This window comes from Mirounga leonina, unplaced genomic scaffold (assembly GCF_011800145.1).
Source record: "Mirounga leonina isolate KUSES-001 unplaced genomic scaffold, KU_Mleo_1.0 Mir_176, whole genome shotgun sequence".
Classification (NCBI taxonomy): Eukaryota; Metazoa; Chordata; class Mammalia; order Carnivora; family Phocidae; genus Mirounga; species Mirounga leonina.
In genome coordinates this window covers 43,816,995-43,835,097 of record NW_023270454.1, presented here as the reverse complement: position 1 = coordinate 43,835,097, position 18,103 = coordinate 43,816,995, and the positions used below count along the sequence as shown (strand labels likewise).

Genomic DNA, 18,103 nt, shown 5'->3' with positions numbered 1-18,103 from the left:
TGGGTAAGCCGTTATTATCTTTGGCCTCGGTTTATTTGTAAAATGAGGCAGCTAGACCAGATGATTTTACCAAAATTTCTTTTTGTGGCCTGAATTAGAGCCAAAAGGTAGAGGAGATAATAGCTAACATTATTGAATACCTTCTATGTATGAGATACCATTGCAAGTTATATATATCAACTCGTTCTTACAACAAAAATATGAGGTACATACTCTTACCCTCGTTTAACAGATGAGGAAACTGAGGCTGAGATGTTAACCTTGCTCAAGTTTCCAGAGCTTATAAGTAGCAGAGCTAGGATTTAAGTCCAGGTAATATAAATTTATGTCCTTTATCACTGCGCTAAACTGCTTCTTAACAGTGGTACTGTTCAGGGTACTATAAGAGAAGGTAGAGGTCTCCTTTGGTAAAACAGTAGTCTTTGATCACAGGTATGTGGGCATGGAAAAATGGGTCCATCCTAATGATTGTCACACTTTCTGACTCTTGTTCTCTCCGTACTTTTTGCTTCCTGGACTTAAATTACCAAAATAATTCTAGATTCTCTTCTACCAACCAAGGCTAGATGAAAATAGGCCCAGAACGTACTGTGATTTTTGATAAAAGCTTTTCAGATTCAACCCAGGCTTAGGTCAGAGGTGACAGATCTGGGAGAACCATATCCATTTCGGAATGAAGGCAGCTTTAGGATAAACAGATCAGCCTTAGAACCCCACTCTCCTTTCATTGTCCTCATGCTTGAGATACTTTGGTCTGGATTTTCTTTTCACATCGGCTTTGCATTTTTGTACAGGAACAGAAGGAATTGAAAATGAACTCTTTTTTCTCTTTCTTTTCTTTTCTTTCTTTCTTTTTTTTTTAAATTTTTTATTAAGTTGGCTCCACGCCCAGTGTGGAGCCCAGTGCGGAGCCCAATGCGGGGTTTGAAATCAGGACCCTGAGATCAAGAGTAGGATGCTTAACCAACTGAGCCATCCAGGCACCCCAAAAATGAACTCTTAAAAGCACATTTCACATGAAATTGGATTGATGTGATAGCAACTATAGACTGAGAAAAAGACTGAGTTTTATAGTTGAAAAACTCAGTCTGGTATTAAGTGCATATTATGGCATAGTACCTGTGCCTATGTAGACATTGTGAGGTTTGAGGATTGATCCTATTTTGAAAGAAAATCTGTGGCTAAAATACTTTGATATAAAGAGCTCAATAAGGGGTGCCTGGGTGGCTCAGCCATTGTCTGCCTTCGGCTCAGGTCATGATCCCAGGGTCTTGGGATCGAGCCCCGCATTGGGCTCCCTGCTCGGCGGGAAGCCTGCTTCTCCCTCTCCCACTCCCCCTGCTTGTGTTCCCTCTCTGTCAAATAAATAAAATATTAAAAAAAAAACAACTCAGTGAACCTTCTGATCTTATATATATATAATAAATCAGCTTATTGCTCTAAATTTACTGGAAGACCTTGAATATATACAAGAATAGCATTTTGAGGCTAGCCTGTTTAATCACATCAGAATACGAGAAAATTGCTGTTTGTCTTTCTTACTGCGCAGAGGTAGCTGGCAGTGCTCTTGTCTGCTTCACTGAAGAGTCATGAATACCCTTTTGCACAGGGCTGCCACAGAGAGTTGGCAGATTTTGCACTGTACAATCCTCGAGGTGCAATCTTACACAGACTATGATGTGAATAGTGTTCTCATGGGTTGTGTTGTATATCGCATAGCACTGTCCTTGTGCCCACTGGGCTTTTGTGCTCTTGCCTCCACCCCAGTCTTCAATGTGTGTTTCTAAGCTTCATTTTCCCTCTAATAAGCCTCCTCCACCCCATTTTTCTGCCTTTTTTTCTTTCATTTTTTTTCAGATGAAGTCAAACTGTTGATAACCATACAAAGATTTTCTATCGTTTGGGTTCCTTGTGGACAAAATTTCAGAAACTGGCTTCATTATTACATTGATCAATTTGGAACACTTTACTTTTGTAGAAGAATTTTTGGTTTAATTTTAGTGTTAGACTGAAACATAGGCAAAAGAAGTATTCCACATCCCTATACTAAACCTAGTTTCAAAGTCAGTTGCATTGATTGCATGATTACATGTTGCTTTGCTTGTGTATTTTATAACTCTTCTCAGCTGTCATGAAAATTTTGTTCTGTATTCTTAAAAACACTAAATATTAGGATTTTGAAGCACTTTTGTATATTATTTAGCAGGGGAAATAGCCAAGCTGCAGGCTACTGTTGCTGAGTACTCCCAGGATCACTTTTGCTTTTGGCTGTTGCCTATGTCATCCATCCCAGACCTGTATTAGCCAGGTCAGTAGCTGAAATGGTAGGAAAAGTGCTCTTCGCTATGTCAAGTGCCAAATAAAGTTTTCACTGCTAACACGCCACCTCTTCAGTTATAAAGCAATATGTTGTCGACTGAATGGAGAAGGATAATTTTTGAAGTTGAATAATATAAAGAATTTTTTAAGAGATTTTTAGTAATCAGTCTACTTGGATTCATGTAGATGTACTAATATGTATTACATATTAATATATGTTTATATATTACATATAGTATATAATATATATGTAACTATATATATTACATCTTTTTCACATGGTTTTACTTCTCAGGTTCTTTGTACTTCAGAAAAAGTTTATATGCATATTACATATTATGTACGTGATATATTACATATGTATAATGCAGATGTAACATGTATATAGTATGTACATATTATATCCCATATATATGTGTGAACTTTCTCAGAAGTACAAAGAACCTGAGAATTAAAGCCATATGAAAACAATTTGAGGGAAAGTAGCTCTAATGCTAGATAAGTAGATAGATGCTAGAAGACTCAGAGTAGATAATTATTAAACATTAGGTCAGTTTTATACCATTTGTAGCTAGCTAATTCTTTAATAATGCTATGTAAAGGATGTTTACATAGACAAGTGATCTCTTATTTCAGAGGTAGTTTATACATACACTGAGCATTTTATTTTCACGTTCATGCTAGTATCTGAAGTGTCACACAATTTTATTAACTGAAACTGTGAGGGAATATTCAATACACTGATAACTCTTATGATTCTAGTTCTAGAATGTAGACATCCTTGTTCAGTAGGTCGGGGTTCTACTATTTAGCATATAGAGGCATAAGAATGCTTTGGTATAAAAGGTGCTCTATAAATAATTTGTTGAAAGAGTAACAATATTGACAGGTCTAAATTGCTTCAGTGAGTAGATTAGATTGCTTACCAGATCGGTTTCCAGTAATAATCTGGCTTATTTAAAAATCTTGAGCACACTGAATATGAAATGAATGTTAGCTATAGAGCAGAACATGTTTCACAGGAATTTTATGTTTTAATATTTTGGAAATTTTTAGAGAGAACACATCTGTGGGTGGAGGGTTGGGCAGAGGGAGAAGACAGAGAATCTTAAGCAGACTTTGTACTAAGTGTGAAGCCTATCACGGGGCTTGATCTCATGATCCTGAGATCAGGACCTGAACCGAAATCAAGAGTTAGATGCTTAACCAACTGAGCCACCCAAGTGCCCCAATATTTTGGAACCTTTTACAGAAACAATAAAATGTTGATATTTATTTCCTTATACACATCCTAATTAATCTGTTTTAACCATAACCAGGAGGTAACAAATTGATATTTTTCATTTTTCCCGTACTAGTGTTTCAGATAGCTAGTATTTTTCTCTTGAACTTTATCAATTAAAAGTATTAAACGGCATATGTAAAGTAATACTTTATTTTTTTATTTTTATTTTTTAAAGATTTTATTTATTTATTTGACAGAGAGAGACACAGCGAGAGAGGGAACACAAGCAGGGGGAGTGGGAGAGGGAGAAGCAGGCTTCCCCGCGGAGCAGGGAGCCCGATGTGGGGCTCGATCCCAGGACCCTGGGATCATGACCTGAGCTGAAGGCAGACGCTTAACGACTGAGCCACCCAGGCGCTCCTGTAAAGTAATTCTTTAATAATGAAAAATATTTTTAAAGAGATTTGTCTTTATCCCTATCATCATCCTTAACATAAGAGCTTTTTTCATTTTGCTGTTCTCTTTATTTGTATTTATGTGTATTTTACATAATTTACATCAGTGAATACACAATTTTGTAAACATTCTTCCATGTTATAGTCATCATAATTATTTTTAGTAGCCACGAGATTAGAAACTACAGTTATTAACTAGACTCTGAATGGACAGTTTCTGTTGTTTCCAATTTCATGGGTTGTAAATAAGGTTGAAGTGAATTTTTATGTATATAATTTTTTTCCTTCTTTGTAATTTTCCTTAGGTTAAATTTCCAAGAACAAAATTGCTTATTAAAAAATATTTAAATGTTTTTGTGAGTATAAGTTATTACCATACTGCTTTCCAAGAAGATAACATATTTAAAATTTCTAATATTTTGTATTTGTTCTTCCATAACTTTGATCATTATCTCCTTTAAAAAATTTAATAAATGTACAGTGGTATTTCATTGCTATATGTTTCTGTTTCTAACTTTCTCTTATTGCAGACCATTCATCAAGGATTTTGTACCCAAGACCCAAAAGCTTGTTACCCGAGATGATGAATGCTGACATGGATGGTATGTGCTTTATTTTCCTTTTTCTGAGTTCCTGGTTTTGTGGATGCTTTTGGCTTAATTAAGCAATGGAAAGAACAGAGAAGCAATATTTAGAGGCTTGGATTTGGCTAATTTACTTATATCCTTTCTAGTTCTAGAAAGGATTGATAATGGCAAAACAATTTATCTTCACCTTGGTGTCCTTTTCTGCCATGTGGGCATCTAACTGTTTCCTGTACAGGGCTCTTGTTTAAGTCAAGTAAGATAATGAATATAAAAAATTTTGCATATCTTTAAGTGCTACACCACACAGATGGTACCTAATGTTAATTAATAGTAAATCTGAACCTTTGTATTACAGCAGTGGATGCTGAAAATCAGGTGGAACTGGAGGAAAAAACACGACTTATTAATCAAGTGTTGGAACTTCAACACACACTTGAAGGTTAGCTTCCATTTTGTAGTTTTCTTGGATAATATCTAATTAGTTGAAATGGTAAGCATTTGTTTTGCTAAATTTTGTTAGCGTGTCCCCAGTTTTTAAAAGTATAAATTTCAAAGTCCATTTCAATAGTTTCTTTTCCCTCCTGCCTGCAGCTTTGGCTAGTGATTTGAAAGAACAGATGTGCTTCAGTAAGAAAGTCAAATAGTGTTCCTGTGCATCCCTCTGGGGTTAATGTAATGCTGTTTATTACATGAGAGCCCCTTCAGCCCCTGCATTGTGTTATTACTAAGTCCACTTTAATAAAGCTTATACTAAAGTTTTTACTTTAAAAGTGTTTTAGCTTCAGAGATTAAAAGTGGGTTGATCTGAGTTTTTTCATTTTCTGAATGTCTTACATAAAATTAATACTACCACTGAAACATCTTGGTTTTTAATGAAATTAAGAGGTTGTGGGTGTTTTGTTTTAATAGCAGGGTGAGCAGATCATGTCATTTCACTGGCTTCCCATTTCACAGTTAATAAAAGCCAGGTTACTCTCTGGAAATCTGTTACCTCCTTTTACCTTTCAGAGTCAGTCATGTCACACTCTCTGCCTCATTCATTCTACCTCAGACACTGACCTCCTTGCTGTTCTTTCAGCAAACTTCTACTGAGGGTCTTAGTGGTTGCTGTTCTCTGCTTGAATCTCTTTCCCTTAGGTGTTCTCATTCTATATGGCTCATTCCCTCATTTCTTTTAGGTCTCTGGTCAAATTCCCTTTATCAAAATATCGCTGACTATATGAATATAAAAAGGCAGCTTCCCTTTTGCTTCCTGGGACTCTTACCCTTCTTTTTTCTCCTGACCCCTACTTGGTTGGAGCCCCCCAAATGCACATGTGCCCACATGCACATTAGAATGTAAGCTCTGTGAGGGCAAGGGCTTTTGTTACAGTTGCCTCTAGAACAGTGCCTGGCTCTTAAAGGGCACCCAATACTTAGTTGTTAAATGAGTGAATGGAGAGAATGTTTTATTTGATCATTAAGAACTATGTCTTTTGAATTTCTTGCAAATGTAAAAATACAAAATGCTCAATTGCTTGGAAACTGACTTTCCATATCCAGTGTATAAATTGAATTGTATTTGCCTACCACATTTTCTTAAGCATTTCTAACAAAGATGTTACAGTTTTTTTATGTTGGTAAGACATGAGTCAAAATTCACATTTTAAAAACCAAGTCCGTATCTTATGGAAATAACCATTTTAAGAAATAACTACTCAACATAGATGCTATTTACCAACATTTAGTCTAATGTGAAATCTCTTTTTAAGAATTTTGGCTATTAACTTGCACTCAGTTTACTTTGTTTACCTTAATTTCTAAAGTTACCTGAATTTAAAAGCAGAAAATTTAAAGATTGTGTTCTCTCTCTTAAGAATGAATTTTAAATCTTTTATAATATGGAGTCATTGCCATCATCTTATTGATACTGGACTTTTTTATTCTTAAATACAGACCTCTCCGCAAGAGTAGATGCAGTTAAGGAAGAAAATCTGAAGCTAAAATCAGAAAACCAAGTTCTTGGACAATATATAGAAAACCTCATGTCAGCTTCTAGTGTTTTTCAAACAACTGACACAAAAAGCAAAAGAAAGTAAGGGATTGACATCCCTTCTGTTTTATGGAATTGCTGCTGATCTTTTTTTCTTTAAAACCTGGATAGATTTAAAAAGTTATAGTACTTTTGTTTGTGGCTTAATTGAATATTTATGAAGATAATGTCAGATCTAGGCAAAATTAAGAGCATAACGGAAGACTTCATGAGTTTGTGTATAATATGTTAGTCTATGAAAACGTGCAAATGTAGAGACTTTATAATTAGAAATGCATATATTTATGAAACTTGAAAATGAATGTTTTATCAAATTTGCTTTGATTTATAAGTTTAGCACTGTCTTTTATTATAGGCATAGTAAGAGATACAAGAAAATAACCACCGTGTTGTGAAAAGTGACCAAAATCATGTACTGAACGCACAGCTTTATGTACCCTGTCCACCATGTTGTGCCTCTTCTTCATTTGCTTCTTCCTTTCCATTTCCCTTCCCCTAAGGAAAAAATTGGTTTTACATTTGTAAAAGTAATTTTAATAGTTAATCATCTGTGAGAGTAACCTGAGCTTGAATTGTTGAAACTTACTAAAATAAGATACTTTCTCAGTTAGGGCTTCTCATAGTTAATAATAAGATAGGATTGTTGGTTTCTCTTTAATCAGTTGAAAACAGAGGCTATAAATATGAAGACTTTTCTTTGCAATGGAATTGTCAAATTGGGAAGGTTTGGTTGTTAAAACCTTCCTTTTGCACAAAACGTGGAGAAAGATTAGTATCTGGAAAGATGAGCTCTGGTTATACATTTGGAATAGAAAATTTTGAGAAAAACATTAATAGGATGGGAAAGGTACCTGGCAAACAGTAGTAATCAACTCCAAATTGTTTTTACTCCAGATTTGTGTGATCTCTGACACAGACTAGATATATGTATATATATGTATCTCCGAGAAAGTAGATTAAATGTGACTAACCTTATGTCAGTCACATCTGGAAGAGAACAGTTACAAAGAGTTTAGTCTTAACCTTTATTTGTAGTACCCAGCAGATCTTTTGCAAAGTCCCTTTAGGGTGTATTAGTATCGGAATCATGAATAATAAAATGAGGGCGTTTTACATGTATACTAGAGAATTTTCTGTAAACCTAACTACTTGGTTTGCAGAGTTTTAGTCACTCTTTTACGGTTTCTAAAAATTTAGTTTGTAGATTCCATCTGGTAAGAAAATTAGTATCAGAAGTAGTGTTAAAATGTTAAATAGGAAAAGAGATCCACTAATACAGTTTTGGTTGTTAGATTTGGGCTTTTAATCCTGGAATAATCTTATGTTTGTATTGGTGTACGATTCAATGAATGACTTTAGCTGTATGAATATAATAGTTATACTGCAAATATTTTGCATCCCTTTTGTGACCTAATTTACAAACATTTAAAATTGTGTTGCAATTTTGCTTTGCTGTTTAATAAAAAGCTGTTTCAGAGATTGTGTGTGTGTTAATATAGTAACTGTGGTGTGTATAATGGTGTAGTGGTATATCCAGGGTTGTTCAAAGCCACAGGGTTAAGTAGCGTATCTTGTTTAAGTACTAGTTACTGTATGTGTAGGGGAATATTTTTATTAAAACAAATGTTATAGGATATTATACATTAAGTTTTTGAAATAAAACAAAGAATTCAGAGACAGATCCAGGATTGCCAGGGGAAAGGTGGTTATAATTTTTAGGTTAGGCTAAGCTCCTGTAACAAGAGATATGCTAATAAAATAATATAGAAGTTTCTCTCCCAACTAGTGGTCTTGATGTTAAACACTGCAAGCTAGCAGGCTTTGTTCCACATAATGATTCAGGGACTTGAGTTGAGGATAGCTCTGCCATTTTCGGCCATGGCTTCTAAATCACTCTAACTAATCACTATTCTAATTTACAGAGAAACTACATGGGACACGTATGCAAAGTTTAAAGGGTTAGGCCTGCCTGGAAACGGCACATATGTTTTCTTACATTCCAGTGGTGAGGAGACTTAGCTATATCTAGATTGCAGGAGCTGAGAAATGTAGTCTTTGGCTAGAAGCCATATTCCAGCTATAACTTTATTACCGTAAAAGCACATGGAGGATTCTGGTAGCGACTAGCAGCCACAGCATTCTTCTCTTGCTATTAAGTCTCTGTGCACAACCTTCTTCCCATGCACAGAACATACTCAACCCCTCCTCACCAGTTACTGATTCAACTCAAAATCCAGGATCTTCATCAAGGTCCATCAGTTGTAGATGTGGCTTCTAATAGTCTGACAACGTCTAAACTGATGGGCAAATTATTTCCTCTCACCCTTAAGTCTGCCCATTTATAATGGTGTAGTGAGGACAGGAAACCCAAATAAAACCTCTCAACTTGGAAAATGGAATAAAGGGAAACATGTATTGATTCAAAGCGACTGTGGGGATATTCCTGGGAAACCCTAAGAAGAGTGTGTCCCTGATGATAAAGAAGTTCCTTGGGACACGTGGGTGGCTCAGTTGGTTAAGTGTCTTCTGCTCAGGTTGTGATCTTAGGATCCTGGGATCGAGTCCCGCAAGGGGCTCCTTGCTCAGCGGGGAGCCTGCTTCTCCCTCTCCCCCTGCCTGCCGCTCCCCCTGCTTGTGCTGTTTCTGACCAAAAAAAAAAAAAAAAAAAGCTCCTTGATCAGACCCTGATTCTGCTCTCTGGCAAGAGACTCCCTTGTTCATTACCCTCAATGGCTTCCACTCTGGAAAGTTATTCTTATCCACTTCTTTCCATGGCTCTGTCTGAAGTAGAGGCTGGGAATTTGCCCTTTATGGGAGTTGTGAAAATAGTAGTGCGCTTATTGCTGGCATGAGCTTGGTGCCCATTGTTTTAAGGCCAAGCTCACGTTTCTTTGGAAGTAAAGTTCCCTCAAAAATTCTTGTTTCTAGTTCCACCTGTTAGGAATCACAATCAAGCACTTCTCTAGACCAAATCTCAAAGTATGCTTTCATCATCACAGGACCCTGCCTCTTTAGTGGAGGCTACCTTGAGACCAACTGAAAAGAAGACTGCACTGGGAATGCTAACACCCAGATGATCACTGCAGGGATGGATCCCTTTGTTTGGCTTACCATGTGACAGAGAGGTCTTGCTGGGCTTCCCCCTCAGCCTCCCACAGCTCAGAAAGAAAACAGACCTTTTTTTGGTATAGAAGGGTACAGAAGCATTGCCTTTCTAATCCTTTGAGGTTCCTAATATCTGATGTTTCTCTATTCCATCTCCACTTGGGAGACTGGTCAATTCTTTCTTGTGATGCCTTGCTAAAAACATCAAGGACCAGGCAATTCATTTCACATTCTGACTTTTCCAACTGCTACCCATGGAACTATCAGCTCAGTAGGTGACAAAATATTACCTGAAATGCAAGTCCCAGCTGTTTGTCATGTGAATTAGGTAAGCCAATGCTAAACATTGTTTTCCTTATGACAGTATCTCACTTCAGGCTATCAATTTCTACATTAGAAATATAGATGGTAAACAGTGTGCACAGGGACTGTGTCTAGCTTCTGACATAGACTCTCTCCGTGACCAAACTTTAACCAGCCTCTTCTGAGCCTTCTTTTCGACTAGACCTCAGAGGCCCTTCTCTGGCCTGACTGCCAGTTTTCCAAAGAATCCTGCTAAGTCGGTTTAGAAGGAATTCCCTCACTCTCAGCATCTGATCACCCTGGTTTTCCAGGGTTAAATCAGTTTAGCAAGCATCCCCTACCCTTGATGTCTCCTTAGTAATTTTCCCTCTCCCCCGATTTTGCTCACTGACTTTAAATCCCAGCTGTCTTTGCTGTATTTGGAGTTGAGCGAAGTATCTCTCCTCCACTGTGACAGTCTTTGGCACCTATTGTAGTAGCTAGAATAAGGTCTTCCTCACTGTTTTAACAAGTGTCAGAATAATTTTTTCTTTAATACTTCTAGTCTAAATGCTGGTGGAATGATTGGCAGGAAAATCAGCACAGCTCTTTCCTCAACCACCTCTCCCCCAGTAGGACCTCCCTCAATACTGATAATAGCATTCCATTCAGAATTTGTCCTCTTTATATTCCCTTTGGACTTTATTTATAGCCGATTAACTATATAGATCACAATCCCTTATGTGGAATTCTGGGGACCAGATGTTTCAGAATTTGGAATTTTTCAGATTACATAAAGAATTATGAATATGGTTTGGGACAGCACCTGTAATCACATACATTAAGATTTTTGTAACAAATATATGAATTTAATACTAAGTATGATAAAGGCCTGTCGGGGAGGTCAGGTTTGGCTGCTAAATGAATTTTTGTTTCAAACATGAAAACACTTTAGCTTTTCACAGATTTTTTGTTCTTTGCAACAAAAATTTTTGCAGAAAAGTTACCAAAATCATCTAAGCATAGAACCCCCACTAGTTTATAATGTCACATTTCTATTCCTGTCCATTACTCTTCCCCTTTGAGCGTGTCCTTCTTCCAAAAGAAAAATGAGAGGTGAATTATAGAATCCAAAATTAACTTTGTGGTCCAAAGCAAAGCAAAACTATCTTAATTCTGAAGAAAGTAAAACCTTTCTTCACTTTCCCTGGTCAGTTTTTCCCTCTGGAGTTAACACCCTCTAGTGGTTTTCAGGCAGATATTTCTTCATTCCTGAAACAATCAAAATTACCAGCGAAGACCAAGAGATTACTTTAGTTAAGACCGTTTGCAAATCATGAAGGAACAGAAAATGTGATCACATTCAAGTTTATTTAAGAATTGGTAGAGAGAATGACTTAACAGCCTTTTAGCTACTCTGGCTGAAAAACAAAACTGTAGTTTATTTCTCTTAAATCATAGAGACTTCATGGCATTTAAACACAATTTACCATAACAAGAACTTTAGGTTGGCCTTAGGATTGAATTTACCTTATAATGGAGGTGGATGGGGAGGAGTGATGACAGAAGCTAAAGTATTACATCAAATCACTTGTATAATGTATTTACTGTATTTTAGATTTTATGTATTATTATTATTTTTAAAGATTTTATTTATTTATTTGAGAGAGAGAATGAGATAGAGCATGAGAGTGGGGAGGGTCAGGGGGAGAAGCAGACTCCCTGCTGAGCAGGGAGCCCGATGCGGGACTCGATCCCAGGACCATGGGATCATGACCTGAGCCGAAGGCAGTCGCTTAACCAACTGAGCCACCCAGGCGCCCCAGATTTTATGTATTATTTATAGATGGCTTACCAAATGTTTAAGTTATCAAAACTTGAGGATATTCCCAAATTTTACAAAGAACATAAAAGTGTATTCACTGAACAAAAACCAACTATGTGGTAAGATACTATGCTAGGTGTTAAAAGATCCAATCATCCTATTGCCTACCTTCCCTAAAACTACCATTGCTCCTCCATGCATTTGCATTTCCAGAGACAAACTCCAAATGCATTCTCAAATACATTTTCTCTCTCATCAGCCTACGTCATCTGACATGTCAGATTAAGGATTTTCTTTTCGAAACTCCTCACAGCTGTCATACTATGAGAATGCATGGGAGCTAAAATTTGGGATGAGATTATTAAAATTTATGTAGAAATGCTATTATTCATTTACATAAGAGACTGAAGTAGTTATCTGATATGAGCCATGTGATAGTTCATCCCTAAATCCTGCTAAAGTCAAAACATAGTCACAATACTATAAAAAACCATTTCTGGATTACTGTTCTAAATTTCTAAGATACATTAAATTCACTGCTAGTGGTTAATTGTAACATAGAGGCAGTTCCATCCTGTGTCTCTTGCAAATGTGGCCTGACACTTCAAAAAGGCTGCTGATCCTAGTAATATGTGTCTTCCTAGAGAAGCGATGAATGGAAGCGAGGCTATCTTAAAAAGATACTGAAGAAAAAGGAAGCTCATTAGCCTGGTCAAGTTGAAAAGCCTTCTAAAAAGGCCAACTAAAATAAAAGCAAAATACACTTCTTTTTCTCCTTTATTAGAGAAAAGGATAAAATTTAAGTCATTTTAAACAAAGTCAGAATAGGGTGGTAAAAGGAAAAAGCCATCTTGTTATCAAGGAAGACTCTATGCTTTATCGACTGCATGGATCTAGCACACATATTTACATAAAAGTTTAAGTTTTGGTTAAACCTATCAGCTGTAATACACCCACAGCGGGTATCCCCACAGGAAGGAGCAGGGAGCTGGCAAAACGGGTTGCCCAGATTCTACCACTGCAAGCTCATGGAGTTTAACCAAACACTCACCTTAAAATGAATCTGCAACCAAGAAAGTAAAAAAAGCTTTAATAAATCTTTAGGAAAAAATGTTCACATACAAGACACTTGTCAGGCAAGAAGGTTTCCATAAAATTAAGGATTTCTCTCCTGAAGTAGTTTACTTTCAGAAACATTCTCCTCTAGAATCACTCAATATGTCTAGTTCATTGGGAATGTTCCAAATACAAAGCAAGAAAGGGAGTCCTTGCAAGATGTGTCAAGTTTGGTTAGTATTAAATAAACACAAACTATGGTTAACTGTTAAGATTTTCCACCACCAGTTTATGAAAGTCAGTACACGGCAATGAGAATAAAGCACTTATTTTCAATTCACTCTCTGAGATAAGGAGTGAATAGTATTACTGGCTTATTTGTCTTAACTTTAGTAAGAAGAGAAGTGAGAGTCTCATTTTCCTTATACGTGCGCTCTGTCTGACTGGGGAGCGGGCCATGTGGGAACTGAGTCGGAGCTTGCCGAGGGTTGGGTTGTATATGTACATGAAGAAATCCAAAATATTACCCAACTAGTGTAAAGTTCCCTCGATAGTTAGTATTAAAGTAGTTCCATGGTCTCAAAGATTCGGATCCCCTTGCGAAGGGCCTAGCCTGTTACCCAAACATAAAAAGTTCTTAAAATATTTTAAATGGAATGACACAGCTCCACTCTAATGTAGTTCTGTGATTTCTGGTAACTACTTTAAAAAGAGGAGCAATATCTACTACCTACCTTAGAGGCAGCTTTGAAGCTAGATAACAGCCTTAAAATAGATTTGAATTTGTCAGGAAAAAAGCAAGATAAAAATACAAAGCAGGATGACTGATACCTATTCGCTATTAGAATCTCTTAATGACCAGAAAAAAGAAAATAATTTAAAGCTCCCCCCTCAATAATTTACCTTTTAAAGAGGGTGTAGTTTGAGGAAGGAAAAATGTTTAAATTTTCTTTTCTTTCTTTCTTTTTTTTTTTTTAAAGATTTTATTTATTTATTCATGAGAGACAGAGAGAGAGAGAGAGAGAGAGAGAGAGAGAAGCAGAGGGAGAAGCAGGCTCCCAAGGAGCAGGGAGCCTGATGCGGGACTCCATCCCAGGACCCTGGGACCATGACCTGAGCAGAAGGCAGATGCTTAACCGACTGAGCCACCCAGGCGCCCCTAAATTTTATTTTCAAGAGCAGTGTATGCATAAGCAATCTTCTGAGTAGGGTAAGCCGTTCTGGCATAAAACAATTATAAAGGCTTAAAAAGTCTCTGTACACCATTATATTTTGATGAACCTATTATCTTTGCATTCAAATGTAAAATATGCTGCACTATTAACCAGTGATTCTATGAATGACACCTAAGACTTTTCTGTTTTGTTGACCTGTCAACAAAGCACCTCTTCAAAGGAATCTGTAATTTAAGTGAACAACAACAGACCCTAACTGTAATTTGACACAACCAGGCAAATGGGGGCCACATACAACACTTTCAACTGTGGACAGAATCAAACAACCATACAGCAACTTTATTGTGTTTAGCTCTGAACAACAGAACGCACTCTCATTTTTATTATAGAACTACCGTTACAGCGTCATAGAGCCATTTAAGAGGAATTTCTAGTAACTGATTTTCCAACAGCAGGAAAGCTGCTGCGTATTATTTTGCTCTGTACAAACCAAAACTTTCTCCAACTTTTAAAACTTGGTAACTTCTAATGATAGTAATCTCTTAAATCGGATAAGTAACGTGCCACTCCTTTATTCTAAATTTAAAGACCAGGTAACTTCAAAGTTTTTTGTTTTTTTTTTTTCCTGAAAAGAAAGACTAAAATAAATGTCTGAAAGAATAACATTGCTAGATATTAGAAACGTGCAGGTTGACTCAAGTTCGGCTCTAGCACACTGATGTTAGAATGCCAAATATCTCGCTCAGGAATTAAAAATACTTGAATAGAGTTTATTCCTTTCGTACTCTTCTCTTGCGTACGGACTTCACTGGCCCATCTCCAGATCCCGTGCTCTCATCCGCTTCTTTCATCTAGAACAAAGAATGATGCAGACGGTTGTTTTCATACAATGGGTAAATACTAAATTTCTTATTCTCAAAAATACATGTTCTAACAAATGCTACCTTATATGTGTTCTTTAATTCATGAAGCTGATCAAAAATGTGTACTTAAGTTAACATGTTTTAATTTGTTCACCCTTTGGCATGATTACATTTTTGGAATAACTCTGCTTATCAAAGTCCTCTGACAAGGAATACTGCTAACAACTCAATTCATGATTTTATCATTTGGAATTTAATCTCAATGTCATAGCTAATTAAAGGCTACATGATCTTTTCATTGTGGGATATTAAGCACTAACTTCATCACAATAGTTCTAAAAGTAATGGACTGCTGAGTTGGATTCGCAGAAACTTTTTCAGAACTTATGACACACAGTACTTTGAGAAAATTAGGAGAGAGGGAAGGGAAACATCAAATTTATAGTCTGGGTTTTTTCTTTCCTTATCCAATAAGCACTCACATGTAAATTAAACTTGTGTAACAAAATAAAATAATGAAGGTATTATATGGTATTATACAAAATAGTTATAATTATTTTTCAAGGTCATACTATATAAAAGTTGGCTTATTTTAGCCCGCTGACATATAAGAAGACTAAAAGACAAAGACAGAATTAAAATATTTTTAAAGGTACATAAAATGTTTTGTAAAGCAAAATATAACCAGACACATATTCAACTGAATGACTGTAAGTATTGTTATTCAGAGTGACAGGTGAGACAATGACTGTTTAAAACTCTGTCCTGGAAGAAATTATCTTCACCCAGCTTCCTCTAATGTGGATATTCATACTAATGTTCCCCCAAAGTCCCTTTAAGAACTCACAAGGCATTAAGACCAGTACCTAAGTATAGGTACTGAATAGGCTTTAGAAAACAAACAATAACAATAAAACAAATTTATGTGAGAGATTTCTTCAGAGAGACAAAACAGCAAGGTTACATCATCATATGCAAGAGGCCAGGTGAAACTGTGATTTTCCCCTGCCTAGCACTGCCTAGAGGGTGCTGAGTAGGGTGACTGGGGTAAGGTCACATAGCTCCTAAGGCTAGCAGATAAAACATGCTGGGTAAAAAGAGAAAGCTCTGGTTCTGAATCATATCCTGGATGGCATCTGGTTCCAGAATAACAGACTAAAAAGAGGCACTGTAGAAAGTTCTGTTATATATCAGGATGCAGAAAGGGGTAGACATATCAAGTTAATGGGAAAACTAGTTTATTAAAGATTTCAGGAAAAAACACCCTATCAGGCAGATACTACTCAACTACCCAATGAATGAAATATTACAAAATATGACAATAAATTATTCAGACCATGGGAATGTTTTTATAATGGGTATAAAGAACACTGTCTTGTAATAAACAGAATTACCTTTTAAATATTCAAATGGTCTATTTATAATAATTTTCAACAGACTAACAAAGTCATAATTTTTTACAGATGCAACTCTATTTTGCAAAACCCAGGCTTACTTTATACTGTTTCTCATCAGGCATTAAGATGATATAAATTATAGTATTTTCTTACCTTCTTTATGGATACATTTTAAAAACAATATGGAGGCTCTTATGAAAGCTTGGAGAAATATGGCCAATTTTTGTACAGTAGGACCTTGAAAAAATTCTCTATAAACCAGACTGCTTTGTTAAAATAATTTTTATGGATAACAATCGTACATAAAATCTAGTTTATTTTCTGTTAAAGAGTTGCTTACCTCATCCTCTGATCCAGACTTATTTGATTTATTACCCTCTTCTTGTCCTTCTATAATTTCAATTTCTTTTTCACTCTTTTCCTCAGGTTCACCTTCTTCTTCTAGAATACAGATTTTTATTACAGGCAAAGACCTGAATTAGAATTTTGCTACTGAGAAGTATTAAATACAACAAGGGGATTTATTTAAATTCCAATATTTAAAAGCAATTTCTATCATGAGAAATTTCTAAAAAATTAATTGCAAATATTATTTTACAACATTTTATACATAAATCATCATATTTGAGGGAAGAGAGGTTTAAGAAATTCTTAAGCATTCAGTCTACATGTAATGAAAAGCAAATATATATGTGTTATGCGTATACATATGGACACATACATATGTAAATATACATCTGTGTGTATTTTTTTGAGAGTATAATTTTTAAGTCAACTGTTTCATCAATTATTAAGTTAAAAACAGTGCTCAAGACATAATTTAAGTTGTAAGGGGCTCAGTCTGGAGCCTGACTTGAGACACCTGGCAAATATTGACAGTTTATTAATACCTAGATGAGTGTAAGCAAGTCTCAATGGAGACCCACTAAAAAGCCTCAGTTCTTCAGTTCGAACATGTTGATGAGTTTAGTATAGGGTGGGAAGGGGACATATGACGCAGCAGTCCTTTCGGGCCATTAAATTATTCTTTCAATATGATAAACTATCTGATGAACAACAGCCTTTTACTAAAAGACTGGGTGCGAATTTTAAACCTATTCCTCTCCTATAGAGGCTGTGCTGTCTGGCCTCCCATCTCATCTACATTCTTGTGGACAAGAAAAGCCCCTGCAAACAGCTACGACACATGGAGTTCACACCTGCTCTTAAACCTCTCTCTTCCTAGAAAACAAGAACTGTAAGCAGGACGACCGCTCAGGGTACAGCATCCAGGCAGGGGCCATTACTCCCCTCTGCCACGGTCATGGACTCATGGGGATTCAGATGGTAGATATTTGACAATAATCAAGTGCAACAGCTAGTGTTTACCAGATCATGTGCTCTTTTTAGGAGCTTTGCCCAGGGTCCCCACTGTAACTCACTATCACTATCCTACCTTTGGCTGGCTACCTACCTACCTGTCATTATCTTACCTTTTTCAGGAGTTTCAAGAGTTTCACCATCACTTTGCTTCTTTTCTTCTTCCAAATCTACTGGTTTCTCCAGGGCAGCTTTCTTTTCCTTCACTTCTTGCTCTAGTGCTCCCTTTGTTTGTGGTTTACATATGTCAGTTTTTTTATACTCTGAATCTTCATATTTTTTCTGTGGTAGTTTAACATAAGCTATTTTTAGTAAAAGCAAAGCTCTATTTTTTAAGTTTTGGGTTTTTTTTTTTTTTTTTGCAATAACTGATATCAAACACAGTGAATCAGCAATAAAAACTTATAGGAAATTTAGCTTATG

At 36.2% G+C, this 18,103-nt stretch overlaps 2 protein-coding genes across 4 annotated transcripts in view; one reads left to right on the top strand and one right to left on the bottom strand.

The window, feature by feature from the left end:
• SCOC (short coiled-coil protein) overlaps positions 1 to 8,095 on the top strand; it is a 37,704-nt gene extending 29,609 nt beyond the window's left edge. The window contains exons 2-5 of one of the 2 annotated variants that reach the window (XM_035023025.1): positions 2,204 to 2,308; positions 4,530 to 4,601; positions 4,942 to 5,025; positions 6,522 to 8,095. In XM_035023025.1, the coding sequence (XP_034878916.1) occupies positions 4,580 to 4,601; positions 4,942 to 5,025; positions 6,522 to 6,664 (249 nt within the window). In that variant the 5' untranslated portion in view covers positions 2,204 to 2,308; positions 4,530 to 4,579 and the 3' untranslated portion in view covers positions 6,665 to 8,095. The remainder of the gene's footprint in view (positions 1 to 2,203; positions 2,309 to 4,529; positions 4,602 to 4,941; positions 5,026 to 6,521) is intronic. The other variant, XM_035023026.1, reaches the window with a different exon arrangement.
• A 6,266-nt stretch (positions 8,096 to 14,361) lies between these two features.
• The window catches only part of CLGN (calmegin), a 58,839-nt gene continuing 55,097 nt past the window's right edge, over positions 14,362 to 18,103 (bottom strand). For both annotated transcript variants that reach the window (XM_035023023.1, XM_035023024.1), the window contains exons 13-15: positions 17,794 to 17,962; positions 16,662 to 16,762; positions 14,362 to 14,912 (exon numbers count right to left, since the gene is read on the bottom strand). In XM_035023023.1, coding sequence (XP_034878914.1) covers positions 14,832 to 14,912; positions 16,662 to 16,762; positions 17,794 to 17,962 — 351 coding nt within the window. In that variant the 3' untranslated portion in view covers positions 14,362 to 14,831. The remainder of the gene's footprint in view (positions 14,913 to 16,661; positions 16,763 to 17,793; positions 17,963 to 18,103) is intronic.